At 41.9% G+C, this 18,949-nt stretch overlaps 1 protein-coding gene across 2 annotated transcripts in view; it reads right to left on the reverse strand.

Moving 5' to 3' along the window:
• The window catches only part of LPIN2 (lipin 2), a 105,061-nt gene that overhangs the window by 11,983 nt on the left and 74,129 nt on the right, over nt 1–18,949 (reverse strand). For both annotated transcript variants that reach the window (XM_040434302.1, XM_040434301.1), the window contains exons 9-14: nt 17,634–17,821; nt 17,071–17,164; nt 14,917–14,986; nt 12,649–12,738; nt 12,475–12,554; nt 3,531–3,669 (exon numbers count right to left, since the gene is read on the reverse strand). In XM_040434302.1, the coding sequence (XP_040290236.1) occupies nt 3,531–3,669; nt 12,475–12,554; nt 12,649–12,738; nt 14,917–14,986; nt 17,071–17,164; nt 17,634–17,821 (661 nt within the window). The remainder of the gene's footprint in view (nt 1–3,530; nt 3,670–12,474; nt 12,555–12,648; nt 12,739–14,916; nt 14,987–17,070; nt 17,165–17,633; nt 17,822–18,949) is intronic.

The raw sequence follows: 18,949 nt of genomic DNA on the forward strand, positions 1-18,949 counted from the left end.
ATGCACCACGCGGTCATGCGTGATGTTGGACGTAACCACGCGTGTCAGTGACCAGTGTTTTCAGACGCCAAGCTAGGAAACGATAGATGGCTGGCTATACATGCTACCCAGAATCTGGATATAGTCAGAAAATAGGTGAGCACATGAATCAGAAACTTTATGTTTGGCGTATCACCATTTACTATAAGCATTATGTTTGTGTCTATGTCTTCCACTACTTTTGGTTTACTTATTGGTGAACTTCTGCTTCAGATCAAGTGTAACACAGAAGATAGCCCAGGAGATGCCCTCACATCACAGCTGCAGTCACAGTATTTGGGACACGAGGCTGTATGTATGTATTCAGTCTCCAAATGCAGGAAAACAATAAGTCAAAAAGTACAAAATGTTTTCACTTGAGAAAAAAAGAATTTCCCTGGTGAAATCCTGTAAACGGACTCCTCCTAACATGCAATTTAGGATACATCAGCTTTCTTGTTGGCGGATGCGCAACTGTTCTTTCTCAATGTCTAAGAAAAAGTCATATCAGTGCTTGCACAGCTTCCCCTGAGAAAGCTGTGGTTTGATAAAATGGAAGAAATCTTAGAAGAACTCGAGACTCCTATTTTCTCAGTCATCCCAAGAGTAGGCTAGACTAGCAGGGTATATTCCAGTCTTTCTTCTCGGCACTATGTATGTACTAAGCAGAAATCACGCCAGTTGGACAAGGTAACAGTTTGCTTGCCAAGCCCTTGCTGCTTTGTCTTGTCTTTTATTTTTACATGCAATTATTTCTGCACTTATCACATTCTCTGTTAAAAAAAAAAAAGCTAACGTTCTGATAAATTTCTTCTATTACCAGGGCAATTGAGACCACAGTATTTATCCTTCTTCTGATACTTTTTATGAGACACATGGGATTTCCCTATGAATCCCATTCTGGTCCGGCTTTAGCTATAAATTTAGTTTTGTTCATGGTTATTTTTCACACTAAATTTGATCAACCAATGAGTTTTACCCCACAAAATTAAACCCCTTGACTTTCATGCACATTGTTTTGTGCATTTTGTATGATTTGGATATGGGCCTTTAACATGTGTATGCTGAAGGATGCAAAGAGAACACTATGGGGAAGATTTCTTAAAGAATCACTATACTTTCACATAGCATGGTGAAAATAGCAAATTTCTAAATCGCTTCATTTAAAAAATATGCCTGCATCCACAAAAAAATAAACAAAAAAAAAAAGGTTAAATCATGGCCACTAGGGGGTCTCTCTTTCACCTAATTTGCAGCTTAATAAAAGAACTGCTTCCACGCTGCTTCAGAAAATCACAGGAGCCTCCTTGCCTTCCTGTAAGTGTGATCTCTCCCTCATCCTTGTGGAGCTGAAAATAAATTTTGTGGGAAGTAAGGGAAAAGAGGTCATGGCAGTACAGTGCTGGTAGATTCCATCGAAAGGAAGCTTCTGAGAGAAATGCATCTAGCTATGCAAAAATACATTACGGAAGCTCAAAAAAGACTTACTCTTTCAGGATTATGACTGTACAAAAAAAGCACAGACTTGATGCAAACTTTTTTGAAAGCTAAGGTATGCTTTAAGACTGCAGTCTCATACGCTAGTCTTAAATCATATTTTGCTGGAGTAAAATCCTTGCCAACCTTTCTTGCCAAGTTTCAAACGTGTTGAGAGGTGAGGATAGTCACAAATTTTGGCAAACAAAAAACTGGCACAAAGGTGTTGACAATTTCCCCCAATGTGTGCCACCACGTCTTCTCCCTCTGTACAGACATATATAGGATTTAAATGTCCACAAGGACTGTTAATGCACAAAGCACTGTTCACATCTGCATCTGAGGCACCATCAGAAGCCCCCATGGCAGATTCAGTCACATCTGACAGATACCATGACTCCAGGATAAGTTAATGGGCACTTGGGCAGCGTTGGTGCCTTTTGTGTGACAGATTGGTCTCGGCTTGAGATGTTTTTATGCTGCCAAAGAAGTGAACTCAGCCTAAAATGCACTTTTACTCATGCAACCCATCATCTCCAAGATAGTCCTGAGACCAGTGTTGTCACTGTGGACATACCCTTCTCATTTATTTCAGTCTCCCAATGCCACATTTTAGCACAAGATAGCTTTATCTACTCATTCTTCCCATGATATATTGGCAGCTGTTTGTGGTTTACAGGACAGTCATATACAGCGCTGTGCATCATCAGCCCAGATGATGAGTAATTCATCTGATGTTTAATGCAGACACTGGAACAGATGTTCAGGTTATTAGGTACTTCTCTGAAGCCTCATCACAGAGCAAAAGACACTTATTTCATGATTTTTCAATAAATTAGAGATGGATACATATAGATGATGTACAGTGGGCCTCAGGTAAAAAAAAACCGAACATCTAGCGATACCATATCCATTTCTAAGGATGAACATAGTTGCACTGTAGACATGAATTAATTCACTTTTTATGGTCTTCTGCATAGGTCTGCCAGGCGCATATTATACTACAAATCAGATTTATGAAGGGCTTAAAACATTTCTGTCTGCTCCCACATTGTTCCCTAAATCACACACCTGAAACCTAAAAATGAAGAATATGCCCATGTCCTGTAAAGCGTATCTATATCAGAAATCCAGTTACACATGAAATGGCCATTTACACAGTATATCCCGGGTATACTTGTAACACCAAGTCTTGTGTATTACAGGGAAACATCCTAATTATTATTTTGACTGTGTCACTTATTTATTTATATGTATTAGGTGAGATGTGACAAAAGCTCGTATTCCCTGCCCCAGATCAAAGAGGATAAGTGAAATTACTGACATTATACACAGCATTATGGAAGAGATGTCCTTATGCTGTAGTGGAAGTGATCGAAAGCTGCATAAAATACCAATTCCTTGTGTTTCCCATTGATGTCTATTGAGAACTACAGACTGCTGTCTATGGAAGACAATTTTTCCCGAAGTCAAATTAGTTCAAAACTTTGTTTTAATGCTGTACAAACATCAGTCTCCTTACAGCATTAAAAATGTATGGGCTCCAGCGAGGTGAAATTTGTTCTCACCTAAAGTCTTGCGAGACTTTTGTGAATAACTTCGGCCATCGATTTTTAAACTTAAAAAACATTTTAAAACTTGAATATAAAGTCGGCTTTGGTACTGACTTCGGATCAAAGTTTTAAAATGGTTTTCAAGTTTAAAAATCGAAGTCCGAAATTATTCACCGAAGTCCCGCAAAACTTCGGTAATAACGAACGTCCCTCGCCGGAGCCCATACATTTGAGTGCTGTACAGAGACGAATCACCGTACACTTTGGATCTTGGATCTGAAACTCAATTTGCTCAACACAGATGACCTCTCACAATTAGTGTAATTCCTGAATATATTAGCTTGTGTAGCCTCCCAAATGACACTGTAAAGTGTGCTCATAAAAGGAATGATGCACTTCCAAATAGACACGGAGAATAAAAAAAGGTAAACAGTAATCAGTGAAATGAAATCACATCACAAGAAAAATAAAATGACAACATACAATTTGGTCTGAAGACAAGCGCAAGGTCTTTCGATAAGAGGTGCTTCCAGGATGACTCTGATACTCCACAGGAGCAGGCTCAAGTATTATCTGCTTCAATTCCTCTTCATCGCTTGACGAGTTGTCCTCAGAAGACAGCCTAATGAACGTAAGGAAAGGAAATAGATGAATAGTGACCAAATAACTCCCTGCCTTTGGGGCTATGCAACTATTTCATGCAACATTTAGTGTAAACTATGGGTATCCATACAGCTATTCCCAAGTGAACATTTATGAACTTCCTTAGGAGCAAGCAAAAAGTAGTAAGAAAGGGACATAAAGGCAAGGCACAAGCACATGGTTAAAGGGCAAGTATGCCTGGATGTAAATTTTCCTCTGCCATCTGGTCTTCTACTTCGCCACCCAACATACCCACTCTACAAAAAAGTCCAAGTCAATGAAACAGAGGTAACCAAGCGTTCTACTGCCACAAATGGTTTATAACTGTGGAGATGTTCTGGTTGTAGATTATTCCTGGTTGCAGATAAACTTTTGTGTCAAGAAAAAAAATTAAGTAACAAAAATAAAATAAAAATACTTGATGGATAATACATAACAGTGATCTCAGATGCTTCACAACTAAAGGGGATAAAGGTCTGGTCGATGGGGGTCCGACCTCATTTCTCCCTGTTGGAATGGAGCAATGGACATGCATGCTCTCTGCTGTGCTGTCCAACTCTCTGGGACTGCCAGAGATAGCAGATTTGAAGTGCTCGGCTCTATCTATGGTCAGTTCCACAGAGATGAATAGAGCAGCAGGAATGCAAGGGAAACACTGAGTCTCCGTTCTCGTGATTGGCAGGAGTCACAGAGGTTAGATCCCCGCTGATCAGACACTTATCCCCTATTCACAAGTCTCTATAATGGGACAACCACTTTAACTATCCATTTATCCCTTTAAAGTGACAGGTTAAAAATAAATAAATAAATAAGTCACATCTTTTTCGCTGCAGATCTGCCAATTCCTGGGCTGCCATCCAGGAGGGACGCACAACTTCAGACTGCCTGATGCACACTGTGCATTTGGTATCCGACGACACCAGCTGCTACTCTCGTATTGGGGAGCACTGCTCATGTGAACAGTACTGGCCAATCAGGAAATGTCTTGGACTACCAAATGAACAGCATGCATAAGGCAGTCTGCGAAGCGTTGCGACCATCTAAGATTGCAAAAGAGGAGCCTGGGAATTTGCAGGTCTGCTGCTAAAACGATGAAAGATGCTCTCCAAGTAAGTGTTTTGTTCCTTCACTAGTTAATGTGATTACATTTTTCTTGAACTGGAGGGTCACTTTAACTAGGAAGTCTTCAAGTCACAAGTCTGGCTTTAAAAAGTCGCAAAATAGAACTTTATGGACTTATCTTAGCAAAAAATTGCAACTTTTTGCATTTTTACACCGCTCACTCCAATTCTGAAAAATGGGTGGGGAAGTATGCCTAAATAGCTATGTAAATTAGTTTCTCTCTCAAATAGTCGCAAACTCAGAACAGTAGGGAGGTGGCTTAAAAAAAAAATTGGGGTAGAATACTTAGACAAAAGTTTAAAAGAGGCACCAAATCTAAAAAAAAACAAGCAAAACCGCCTTCAAAAATTACCCTCATGATAAATTTCGCACTCCCCTGTGTACTAGGAGATCAAGCATGTCCTGATGCCTTCTCACTGTCCTGTGTCTGGCTGGCTGTGAGACAACTGGCTGGAGTGAGGCTCGCCTTCTTTTAGTATGACAATAAGATAGCTAAGCTCCAGCCCTTGGTAAGGCCCACCTCATCCATCATCCCCCTGCTGTAAATGGAACAGGACATTAACCTGTGTCTTCTGCAGAATTTCTAAGACTGTTTGTTTCCAGAACATACAGAAAACCCTGCAGACTGACATGATGTGGGCAAGATTATTTACTTCCATTATTAATCTCTAGGTTTAGTACCTTTCGAGGCTGTACGATAGGTAAAGGAATTGCTCCCTCTACCTCTGTTCCATTTTCATTCGTTTGGTCAGTTCTTTTAATTGAAGGGTTTACACTGCTCTGATGGCAAACCCCAAAACATAGTGTGCTGTGCTATTCTATAAAATAAAATAAAATAAAATAAAAAAGCACAAAGGCCAGGACTGGCTGAGGCGGGTCACTGCTGAGAACAGCAATTGGCTGATCAGAATTCCAAACCATTTCCTGTAGGTCAAGCTGTGACCAGGAAGTAAAGAGCTGCAGGGGCTCGAGCAGTAGGCCATTGGTCAGGGTGAATACGGTTTCTTTTATATCCATCTCCTTTTATAGCTTGTATTCTTTTTAAATATTTCAGCGAAAACCCTTTCTACATGATATGAGAACTCCTTTTACTATAAATATGTGAGAGGGAAAACACCACTAACGCAACACTGCCATTGGATTGGAATGTCTTCTCCATGTTGTTTACATCCTGTATAATGATGTGTTACAGATGTACTCTGTTAGGTTTTATGAAATGCACGCTGTATGGAAAGTGTAACCAAGCACAATGCTCAGGCAGGCAATGCAACAAAGCCTGCATCTCAGTAGGCAGCGCAGGCCTAAACACCACATTTATCCTTACTGATTACAGTAATACATGATCGGTGCCGGTCAGCTGTTCTGCAGCACCAGATGTATACTTCCAGTGCTGATGTCTCCGTCTATTGTGTAGTGGGCGAATCTGGTTATGGCAGAGCTGCTCCCATCCACGACAATAGAAAGAGTGCTTAACCAGCTCAGTCCACTATAAAATGGTCAGAGCTGTGTTGTTCTGAAACCGTAGCTACAAGACAGCTGATGTTGATGGTGTAGGACCAGGGTGTCAGCCCCCCACCAATCAGATATTGATGGCCTATCCTAAAGGATAGTACATCAAAATAAAAGTGCTAGAAAACCCCTCAAAGGGGGTTTTCTGGAATTACTATGGTTATGTAGTTCCTTACCTCATCTACATCTTCCCCATGATTTTTTCCCAGTTTGGACTCTTCTGACCCGTTTTTTGCAATTTAAACAAATCACTCTGGTTTGTTTGGCTCCTGTAGGTAGCATTTCTTGCTAACACCCATGATGCACTTCTCCTTTTCTCCCAAAACTCCAGCACCGCCCCTAATGCCCAGCCAGTTTATAGCTCCTCCCACCCAGCTAGTTACATAGACACTACCCTATCTCCACCGCTGTTGTTGCTGTGACATGCCCATGGACATAACATCACAGGAAATAAGAGATGGACATGGTCATGTGACCACAGCCAAGAACAGAAGATAGGAGCATTAAAGGTAAAACAATGCATTGCAAAATCACAGCTATCTTCAGAAATGTTTATTTATTTATTTATTTTTTAAATATAAACCAGAACCTCCTTGTAAGGAATATTCTATCAATTGCCATCATTTAGTCTCCATTTTATCAGTTTTCTGTTGTTTTTGACTAGTAGAAAAGCATAGGCTGCAAATGGAATATTACCCCGTTAGAAAACAAAATACAATAAAGCACATTCCTTTTCTCAACACTTGGTCAATGACATCTGTTATGGCTGGTTATGCTTTCCTTTCCCGCTGACCTGATGTTTACATCATATTTTGATTCTAAGCTCTTAGAGATAAATGAATGCTGGTCTAATATACACTGGCTGTCAGCGTACCAATGACAGGCTATTATGCTTTGAAATACTATGTATACTAAAGCATAGTACAAGCGATCAAAGAACGGCTGCTTCAATAGCACAAAGTTCGGGAGCAAATCTATGCTTGTTCTTTAGAACAGTCTTTGATTTTGTGCTAGCTCAATGTGTCAAAATGTACTAAATTTATTCAGAGACATAGGGGGAGATTTATCAAGACTGGCGCTTTCTGCACCTGTCTTAATATCCCCTGCTCTGCCGGAGGAGGTGCCTAATTTATGACAAGTATATGTGGCGTACATGAAGATAAATTTGTCACAGTGACTGGCTACCTTGCCCCTGCTACACGCCCTTTTAGAAAAGTGTCGAGGACGGTAAAAAAGGGGAAATGCAACAATTTTTTTTTAAAGTCACACCTGAAACTTCTTAACGCCTTGTTCCCGCTGCACTGGAAATGATAAATCTCCATAATAGTCTTTTCAATACATTTGGCAAAAAAAAACAAAAAAACAAAAAAAAAAAACACTCCAACCACCTCCTAAAACAAAATTTTTTGGGTTTCAAAAATGCTATTATGTAAAACCGTTAATAAATAAGAAAAAGTATACATATTAGGTATTGCCACGTCTTGGTAAATGTGAGCTTAACCACTTCACATATGTGCATAGGATGTAAACGTCCTATGGGTGGATGTTTATCTCTGAATGGACGCTGTCAGTGACAGCAGGGCAACCCAGAGAGAAGGCATGGACAGTTCCCAGGTGTCCCTGCCTTCTAGAACGCTGTTAAACAGCGCTCGACGAGGAGAGTTCAGGAGCTGTCGGGTCTTCCATAGACCTCGATCAGCCCTGCACTGAGGCTGTACAGCGCTGTATTATGCTGTACAGCCTCTCTGGGGGGTGTATTTCCCCTGTAACTGGGGCTACTATGTCAGTCCCAGTTACAGGAGAAATGAATAGTGAAAAAAAAATGTGAAGTTAAATGTCCTCCAGAGGTCTTTTATGATGTTATGGGGGACACTAAGTGTAAAATAAAAAAAAATAAAAAATAAGTGTTAAAAAAAAATAATATATAATTATTCCCTAATAACGTTATTTAAAAAAAAAGTCAAAAATTTAAAAAAAAAATCAATTTAAAATCAGACATAATTTGGTATTGCCACATCCGTAACAACCAACTCTATAAATATATCACATGATCCACCCCATCCGATAAACACCATAAAATAAAAAATATGCCAAAAAAAGCTTTTTTGGCACCTTAAATCACAAAAAGTGCAACTCCAAGTGATCAAAAAGGCATATGTCCCACAAAATGGTACCAATAAAACAGTCACCTCATCCCGCAAAAAATTAGCTCAAAAAATAAAAACTATAGCTCTCAGAACATGGAGACATTAAAACATTTTTTTGTTTCAAATATGCTATTATTGTGTTCAAGTGAAATAAATAAATAAAATGTATACATATTAGGTATCGCCACATCCGTAACAACCAGCTCTATAAAAATATCACATGACCTAACCCAACAGGTGAACAGTCAAAAAAATTAAAATAAAAACGGTGCCAAAAAAAGCAATTTTTTGTCACCTTGCATCACAAAAATTGCAACACCAAGCGACCAAAAAGGCGTATGCCCCCCAAAATTGTACCAATAAAACCGTCACCTCATCCCGCAAAAAACGAGACCCTACCTAAGACAGGCTTCCAGACTAGGGAGACACTAAAACATATTTTTTTTTGTTTCAAAAATGCTATTATGTAAAACCGAAAATAAATAAGAAAAAGTATACATATTAGGTATTGCCACGTCCATAACGATCGGCTCTATAAAAATGTCACATGACCTAATCTCTCAGGTGAACACTGTAAAAATAAATAAATGTGCTAAAACAACCAGTTTTTTGGTCACCTTGCCCTATAAAGTGTAATAATGAATGATCAAAAAAATCATATGTACCCAAAAATGGTACCAATAAAAACATCAACTCTTCCTGCAAAAAACGAGCGGCAGAAAAGTAAAAAAAAATCTTTAAGAAAATGGAGACACAAAAACTAGTTTTTTTTTTTCAAAAATGCTTTATTATGTAAAACTGAAACAAACAAAGTAGACATATTTGATATAATTGCGTCCGTGATAACCTGCTCTATAAAAATAGCACATGATCTAAGCTGTCAGATGAATGTTGTAAAAAATAAAAAAAACAGTGCCAAAACAGCCATTTTCTGGTTATGTCATGGCAAGTGGGGATAAGAGGAACACCAAGTAAACAAACAGGTAAACAGACTGGGCCCCAAAGCCTCCTAACAATCCCTGAGCCTCTCCCTGACAGCTGACAGTATCAGCAAGTCCTGATGGTGAACAAACTCATACGCTGGAACCTAAGCCGTGCAGACACTGTAGCAAACCCTAATTTAGGGAGAGGGGAATGAGACCTTCCACCGTGAAGGGACCAGCTTCTCCCCGAGACCTAGCAGCAACACACGCACAAAGGAGAAAACAGGAGGACTTGGCTTGAGACGAGCGGGAAGTAGAGGATCCACAAACAACCAGTATAGAACTCCAGAAGGAAAATATCAACTGCAAAGTTAGCAGTAAGAGGCGAACTTAAATAGCTTCTTAAACAGCTAACGAGCAGAACCTGTGGAGAGGTGGAATCCTGCCCACAACAACAAAGAGAAAGGAAACACAGAAAGATCTGTCAAATAGACTCCCGTGCTGCAAGTCTATCTGATCTTCTCAGATCTCTCACAAAGCAGGCAGTGACAGGTTACCTTGCCTCACAAAAAACGTAATATAGAGCAATTAAAAATCATATGTACCCCAAAATAGTACCAATAAAACTGGCACCTTATCCCCTAGTTTCCAAAATGGGGTCACTTTTTGGGAGTTTCTACTGTAAGGGTGCATCAGGGGGGCTTCAAATGGGACATGGCATCTAAAAACCAGTTCAGCAAAATCTGCCTTCCAAAGACCATACGGCGCTCCTTTTCTTCTGCGCTCTGTCGTGTGCCCTTACATCAGTTTACGGCCACGTGGGGTGTTTCTGTAAACCGCAGAATCAGGGATTATAAATATTAAGTTTTGTTTGGCTGTTAACACTCGATGTGTTAAAGAAAAAATAATAATTAAAAATGGAAAATCTGTCAAAAAAGTGAAATTTAGAAATGTCATCTCCATTTTATTTTAACTCTTGTGGAACACCTAAAGGGTTAACAAAGTTTGTAAAATCCGTTTTGAGTAACTTGAGGGGTGTAGTTTCTACAATGGGGTAATTTATGGGGGGTTTACACTATGTAAGCCCCACAAAGTGACTTCAGGCCTTAAAAAGTGGGCTTTGGAAATTTTCTTAAAATTTTTTGGAATTGCTTCTAAATGTCCTAAAAAAATAAAATGACATTTACAAAATGATGCCAACATAAAGTAGACATATGGGGAATGTTAAGTAATAAATATTTTCTGAGATATCACTTTCTATTTTAAAAGCAGAGAAATTGAAATTTTTAAAATTGCTAATTTTTCCAAATTAGTAAATTTTTGATTATTTTATAAATAAAGGTGAAATATATTGACTCAAATTTACCACTGTCATGAAGTACAATGTGTCACGAGAAAATCTCAGAATGGCTTGGATAAGTAAAAGCGTTCCAAAGTTATTACCACATAAATTGACACGTCAGATTTGCTAAATTAGGCTCTGTCAGGAAGGGGGTAAATGGCCCAGATGTGAAGTGGTTAATAAAAGGTCTGAAAGGGATATTATCAGTCGAGAGAGTAGAACAGGGCCGGACTGGCCATAGATCCTACAGGAAAAATTCCACAAGGGCCGATGACATGGGGTACATAACAGCCTCATGCTGCAAGCGTTAACACTGGGAACATCAGGTGTTTGATTCTGCTGGGGTGGTACTGTGTGCTGTACTATGGTACTGCTGACCCCGCCTACTTGTGTTGGCCCCGTTTTTAGTTTCTCAGTCTGTCCCTGGAGTAGAGTCATCAAGCAAAGAGATTAGTAAACTAGAAAGTACTGTATGTTTCAGTATTTATTTATAACGGACATGACGCTAGTGTGAACAGAGCATTAGCTAGTGGCAGGATTCCTTGGTGACTGCATTGACAAATCACTTATATTCTAAGATGAATGACCCAAAAAGAAAGTAAGCATCTAATGATCCAGCCCATGCTGAAGACTACACTTCATAGCACCTTGAGCCTGCCCTGGTTCTTCTTCCACATATTACACTATGTCATGTATGGTCATAACCGCACATTTACCTTATACGGTTTAAAAAAACTAAACAAAACAAAAAAAAAAAAAAACACTATGCCAAGAGGTAACAAAAAGCAGCTGTACACATCAAGTGCAAGCGGTTCTCCATTGTTTAATTCTTTTAACAACCGTCTATCAGGTGCATGGAATCTGGCCAGGCATGAAGTGCAAGCGAGCCAATGCATCACAGGAGCCAATTAAACTCTTACGTCTATCACAGACTTATATACCGCTCCAAACAGGGAAATGGAGAAATGCCTACCGTCTGACTGTTTGCCGTGTGTCATGGCCAGCAGTCAGGATTTACAATTATAGACACCAAGTAAAGAAATTATGAGCACAAACCATCCATTAGTACAAGAAGTTCCGAACCAGCATGTGCTAGCACATTTCACAGACTACTGGAAAAATGCCCATTTTGGGTAACTTTTGCCTGAAATGCGGAGCAGAAAAGTGTTGGTATTTTGTAATGCAAACACTTTCTTTTATGGGGAAGACAGCAGATTATGAATACCATTAGTGATGGAGTTCATGCGGTTATCATCAATAGGAAAAAAGAATCAATCAACCAATCTCATCTCCTTGAACAGAACATGGACAAGGCAACGGCACAGAGTAGCATATCCACTGTACTGTAAGGTTACATCCACACCGTATGTATTTTGCTGCAGAAAATCTGCAATGCGTCTATCAAAATCCATGAGTTACAAACAGATTTTTTGGGCAGATTCCACCCTAAGCCCTGCGTACAAGTATGCTAATAGAAGTCTTTAGTGGAGCTTCTCACTACAGGTTATGAGAAAGAGCGTGGTGTCAGGCTGGAAGAAAGTCAGGTTTGGGTAGTAGTCTCAGTAGATCAGTCTTATGTGTCAATAGTCAGCAGTGCCTGGTGTAAAACGTGAAGCTGAACTCTCTGCTAGGAGTGTTTGAAATACTGAACGTAAGAAATCAAGAAAAAGGGGGGAGAAAAAAAAACGAACAATCTGCAAATATGGATGTGTACAGAATTGATATGAAAGTAAGATATATACCGGACTTTTGATGGATCGTTTATTTCTGATCTTTGCTCGGTGTTCAATTCGGTATCCAGCTTTTCTTCCGTTGTGTTAGGCTAGAAAAGGTAAATGATGAAACAATATTGGATGTGGTACAAAAAGACATCTCTTTGACAAATGCATTGCAAGAAGTGAGAACACCATCACTACCTGTTTAACCAAGCTATCCCTCTTTCTCCAGAACCACCATCTCCTCGATTGTTTTGGCATCTTTTCCTTCACCCATGATTCAATTGTGTTCTGTAAAAAACAAATTCAAAACAAATAAAATAAAACTCATACCGTAGATATATATATTTTAAGTATAAGTTAGGTAAAGTTAGGAATATTTGGCTTTCAAGTAAAATTTATGGAAAACGTAAAAAAGTTCATGCTACAGTGATATTATATCATCATAGTAGGGGTAGAGGGGTACCATCTCTCCTTAGGGAGGCCATACATGCTCCTCTGGAATTCTGGGAGGAAAGGGATGCAAATGAGCTATTAACAAACGCTGCCTCTAATGCCACTAATAGGCAGCTATCCTATTAAGTTAATGTTCATCCCTTTAACTAAGCCTTGAGACATGACTTGGATATTAAATAAGCCAGCACCTCATTAGCAGACAGCTGGGTGATTGCCCCTAATCAGTGCAGAGCAGAGACTACTGGCTTGACTGGGTGAGAGGCCTGTCAGGGTTAGGGGGGTACTATCTCTCCTTAGGGAGAGAGCACCTTAATCAGCGTGAACATTGACTTATAGGATAGCTGCCTATTAGTGGCATTAGAGGCAGAGCTTGTTAAGAGCTCATTTGCATCCCTTTCCTCCCAGAATTCCGGAGGAGCATGTATGGCCTATAAGTCTCCTCACATTGATTAAGGCTCTCTATCCCTAAGGAGAGATAGTACCCCCCTAACCCTGACAGGCCCCTCACCCATTCAAGCCAGTACTCTCTGCTCTGCACTGATGAGGGGCAATCACCCCGAAATCAGCGGATGGCTGATGAAAAACTGCTAACCAGGTGAACGTTTTTGTTCGGTGGACTTTCCATGGTGTGAACATCCACCAATACTGTGAACTGTTATTTTGTTTTGCCTTTTGTGTGAATAAACACTGAACTATTTAAATTAAAGACTTTGTGATTGCCTCTATACTGCGTCCGCTAAGCTGCCTACCAGAGCAAATCCCCACAAAAATGTCAGTGTCTCAATAACTTGTCATGTGGCCTTGAGCATCAATTACAGCTTGTCAGCCACATTCCATGGTGTTCACAAGACAACTTATTGTCTGCTGAGACATGGCATCTAACTCTTCTTGAAGGGTGGACCTCAGGTCATTGAGTTTCTGGGGTACGAGTTACAAGCCTCTACATAATGACTAAATAGGTTTACAATGGGATTCAGGTCTGGAGAAAGTGCAGGCCACTCTATTTGAGGTACCCCAGTCCCTAATGATGCGACCTCGATGAGCTGGAGTATGGTCGTCCATGAAGATGAAATTAGGCCCGTGTTGTTCATGCAGAGGCACAATGACTGGATTAATGATGTTATTCAAGTAGTATGGGCTTGTCACTGTACCATTTACAAAGTGTAGGGCAGTTCTGTATTGACTAGACACACCTGCCCACACTACCACCACCACCAAAGGCTGATCTGGTGACAACAGTGGCTGATGCATAGCTCTCTCCTTGATGTCTCCAATATCGTTGATGGCCATAATTTCTGCTCAGAAGGAATAGACTTTCATCAGTGAACAGCATTGAGGTCCACTGGTTCCTAGTCTGGTGTAGACGCTCCCTGGCTCATGCAAGACGATGACACCTGTGGTCAGGTTCCCTTGCAGGTCGTCTAGCACACAGACCACGCTGATGTAAACGGTTTTGAATGGTCTGACGTAAAACTTGGGTGCCTCTCACCTACCTTAAATGTGCCTGGAGTTGTGTGGCATTCATCATCCGGTTCCGCAGGGCATTGTTCCCCATTCAAGGTGCTGACTGTCCGCCCTTGGACCACATTCAGTAGGTATTGACCACTGCATATCTGAAGCAACCCACAAAACCTGCTGTTTTGGAGATGCTCTTATCCACCACAATTTGCCCCTTGTCAAAGTCTCTCAGATCCTTAAGCTTTTTCAATTTTTCCTGCTTCCAACGCCTCAGCTTCAATATCTGACTGTTCACTTGGTGACTAATATATCCCACTATTTGATAGGTGCTATTGTAACCGGATAATCAATCTTATTCACTGGCTGAGTAGTGTATAGAGCCAAGGTTAATAGAAGAACATGGCCAACACACCGCCTGCATATGGTGGCATGATTTTGGAGGCAATACCTCCGTTTTACCTGTCAAACTGTGGAGCCACGGGTCATCATATGTTGGCAGGGTTTTGGCCATGTGTGGAAGCTGGACGGTCTGGTCTTACCCTAAATATGAATTACCTTGGGCAAGCTTTTCTGGAACACTTGTAGACTCAGGATCATAGGAGCTGCCAACACCCAGTTATAATACCTGGAAAACAAAGTAGTAAGTTCACATTAGATACTAGGGGTGGGCGATAAGGCCTAAAATCTATATTGCGATATAATTTTAAGCATGTGCGATATGCGATATATATCGCGATATATTGTTTTCTATATTTGGGGGGGGCGTGTTGAAACTTTTTTTTACTTTTTATTTAATAACTATTAGTCTCCTTAAGGGCTAGAACGTAGAACCCTTGTCATATTCACCCTAGATCCCCCCCTCCCCTAAACGGTGCCATCCCCAGATCCCCCCCCCCTCCCCTAAACGGTGCCATCCCCAGACCCCCCCCTCCCCTAAACGGTGCCATCCCCAGATCCCCCCCCCCCCTCCCCTAAACGGTGCCATCCCCAGATCCCCCCCCCCCTCCCCTAAACGGTGCCATCCTCAGATCCCCCCCCTCCCCTAAACGGTGCCATCCTCAGATCCCCCCCCCTCCCCTAAACGGTGCCATCCCCAGATCCCCCCCCCCCTCCCCTAAACGGTGCCATCCCCAGATCCCCCCCCCTCCCCTAAACGGTGCCATCCCCAGATCCCCCCCTCCCCTAAACGGTGCCATCCCCAGATCCCCCCCTCCCCTAAACGGTGCCATCCCCAGTCCCCCCCCTCCCCTAAACGGTGCCATCCACAGATCCCCCCTCCCCTAAACGGTGCCATCCACCGATCCCCTCCCTCCCCTAAACTGTGCCAACCACAGATCCCCTCCCTCCCCTAAACGGTGCCATCCACAGATCCCCCTCCCTCCCCTAAACGGTGCCATCCACAGATCCCCTCCCTCCCCTAAACGGTGCCATCCACAGATCCCCTCCCTCCCCTAAACGGTGCCATCCACAGATCCCCTCCCTCCCCTAAACGGTGCCATCCACAGATCCCCTCCCTCCCCTAAACGGTGCCATCCACAGATCCCCTCCCTCCCCTAAACGGTGCCATCCACAGATCCCCCCCCCCCCCGACGCTCACAGGAATACATTTAAAAACGAATCAGTAACTTTAACTTTATTCATTGGTGATCTCTTTACTGTATACCTTACTAGGTCTTAGCTCCGATAACAGCAGGCAGTGCGGGGGGCGGCGCTCACTCACTGACGTCACGCACCTGCGCCGCCTAGTGGGAGGAGCAGGCGCGTGACGTCAGTGAGTGAGCGCCGCACCCCGCACTGCCTGCTGTTATCGGAGCTAAGACCTAGTAAGGTATACAGTAAAGAGATCACCAATGAATAAAGTTAAAGTTACTGATTAGTTTTTAAATGTTCTACTGTCAGCGGCGTGGCCCTGTATATTCTAACCCCCAGGCAAGCGTCCCTGTCACCATGGGAACGCCTGGGGGTTAGAATATACCATCGGATTTGAGTTTTCACGCGCTCACTGAGATCGTGAAAACTCAATGATTAACTGTCAGTCCCTCCCCTCCTCCTCTTGTCATTGGTGGTGGGGAGGGAGGGACTCTCTCCTTCTCCACTGTGTGTGCCCAGTGTGCCGGCTCAGGAGAAGATGGTGCGCGCAGAGAGCGCGATCATATCGCGGTCCGGCGATATAGGCGATATGCTCAAAATCCATATCGTGGCACAAATTTATATCGCATATCGCCTATATCGCCCACCCCTAGATACATTCATTAATATAAGATCAGATCCTTTATCATGACATATAATAAAAACACCACTATCTAGATATCACCTGCACATAAGAATTATGCATGTCTACTGATAGAGGACATCAATGTCTTATGTTTACTCTCATCCCACCAAGGATCCTGCATTTAGATTCTTTTAACCCTAATCAAGAAGTATAACTTATACCAGCTGTACATGTATAATTATATCGAGAAGATGCCAAGGTTATACCAGCATAAATTTGCACCACTAGATGAATATGTGAACCCAACCTAACTCCATCCCTACTATGTAAAGCCTTTGGCAAAGCCTGCTGTATGACAACCATTCTGAGAATATTAATGACTCAACATGGTTGTCACTTTTGAAAACAATTCAATCATCGGCCTGCCAAAGTTCTAGGTCTTAACGGCATCACATTATAAGAAGTCAATTACTAACACTGAGTTATTATATTACCTGTTATAGATCCTCACAACAAGATTAGGATTGTCAATGATTCCTGGGTTCTCTGCAAACTGCTGATAGGTAATCATATGCTCCTTGAACTTCTCTGTATTAAATAAAAACAATACTATCTAAGAATTTTTGAAATATAAAACTTGCTATAAAGCTCGACAAAGACATCTGCAGTTTTCTTTCTTAACAAGACTGAACGGACATCCTTGTTACGTTATCTCGTTTTAAAGGAATGACAGAGTGCAGAAATTATAAGAGGAAACAGCTCAGCAACTTGTGACTATCAGCTGCACTGTCATATACAACAGGGTTGTAGTCAAATCCCTGATATTACAGCTGGAAATCTAATTCTATAACTATCACAGTACACGTCATGCTAGCCCAGCAGCTGCACGTGGGTTCAGATGACAAATTCCTCTATGTCACTTGGTCCCTGTGAGGTTCAGTGCTGTTTAATAATGAACGCTGCATTCAGAAAAGTGGGTTTTTCGGGTACTCCTGTCTCCTGTTTGCAGTTAGGGACAAGCGCCCTCTAGTGGAGGTCCATTCAGCATGAGGCTCACCTTTAGAGATCTCTCCATTGTCACTCAGACCACCACAAAGAGACAGTGTGACATCTGGCAAGTCCATGGGGGAATCAGAGAGGCACTCAGTACCGCTATCTGCGGCAGCACTACCGACAGACTGTGGAGACTGAGATCCTGATAGGGTTTCCGACTCCATCCACTGCCTGGAACTAGGGTCCGAATCACTGTAACACAAAGTTTTAATTAACGCAAATGAGCAGAAGACGACAGTGACTATACATTCTGCTTTACTATACTGTATATATTTAAAGCATAGGTGATGCTTGGAAAAGCAAACACAGGACACATCCTGATTCATGGTAAATTAGTGTAGACTTGGGTCCTTGTCAAATTCTGGTCAGTGACCTATGAATCCAAAGAGAGAGCAGAACAGAACTTTTCTGCACTCTAGGATGTGATAGGATAAATGCCATTATTTTTTTTTTTATGAAAAGTACTGTCAGAAATAAAAAGTAAGTGACTCAGGGAATCAGGGTCTCTGTCACTACTCAGATAGGGCAACCTAAACCTGGTGAATCATTAATACTACCTTGATTACAAGAACAGAAAAATAAAAAACTGCATATCACAAGCCTACTACACGCAGCTGTAGAGGTGTGTCATACAGGTAAGGCTACTTTCACACTAGCGTTCGGAGCGGATCCGTCTGATGTTTCATCAGACGGATCCGCTCCTATAATGCAGACGTTCGCATCCGTTCAGAACGGATCCGTCTGCATTAATACTTAGAAAATGTTCTAAGTCTGAAAGTAGCCTGAGCGGATCCGTCCAGACTTTACATTGAAAGTCAATGGGGGACGGATCCGCTTGAAGATTGAGCCATATGGTGTCATCTTCAAGCAGATCCGTCCCCATTGACTTACATTGTAAGTCTGGACGGATCCGCTCGCAAGCAGCGTTCAGGTGTCCGCTCACTGAGCGGAGCGGAGGCTGAGCGCTGGCAGGCGGATGCATTCTCAGTGGATCCGCCTCCATTGAGAATGCATCAGGGCTGGACGGCTGCGTTCAGGACCGCTCGTGAGCCCCTTCAAACGGAGCTCACGAGCGGACACCTGAACGCAGGTGTGAAAGTAGACTAAGCTATGTAGAAACCAACTGTGCATCGACCTGGCATGCCTTGGCTCTGTCAGACTTCTGCATGGCTTCTTCTATGTATTATTTTATTTTCAGGCTAGCCAAGTAGGCAAGCTCTTCTAGGGTGCAGTGTCTGCTGCCAGCACACTACATGGCACTGTGCACAACTTTCTGTGACAATTAGAAGGCTCCCAGCTTCTGCTTCTTCATACCCCTCA

This window comes from Bufo bufo, chromosome 5 (genome assembly GCF_905171765.1).
Source record: "Bufo bufo chromosome 5, aBufBuf1.1, whole genome shotgun sequence".
Classification (NCBI taxonomy): domain Eukaryota; kingdom Metazoa; phylum Chordata; class Amphibia; order Anura; family Bufonidae; genus Bufo; species Bufo bufo.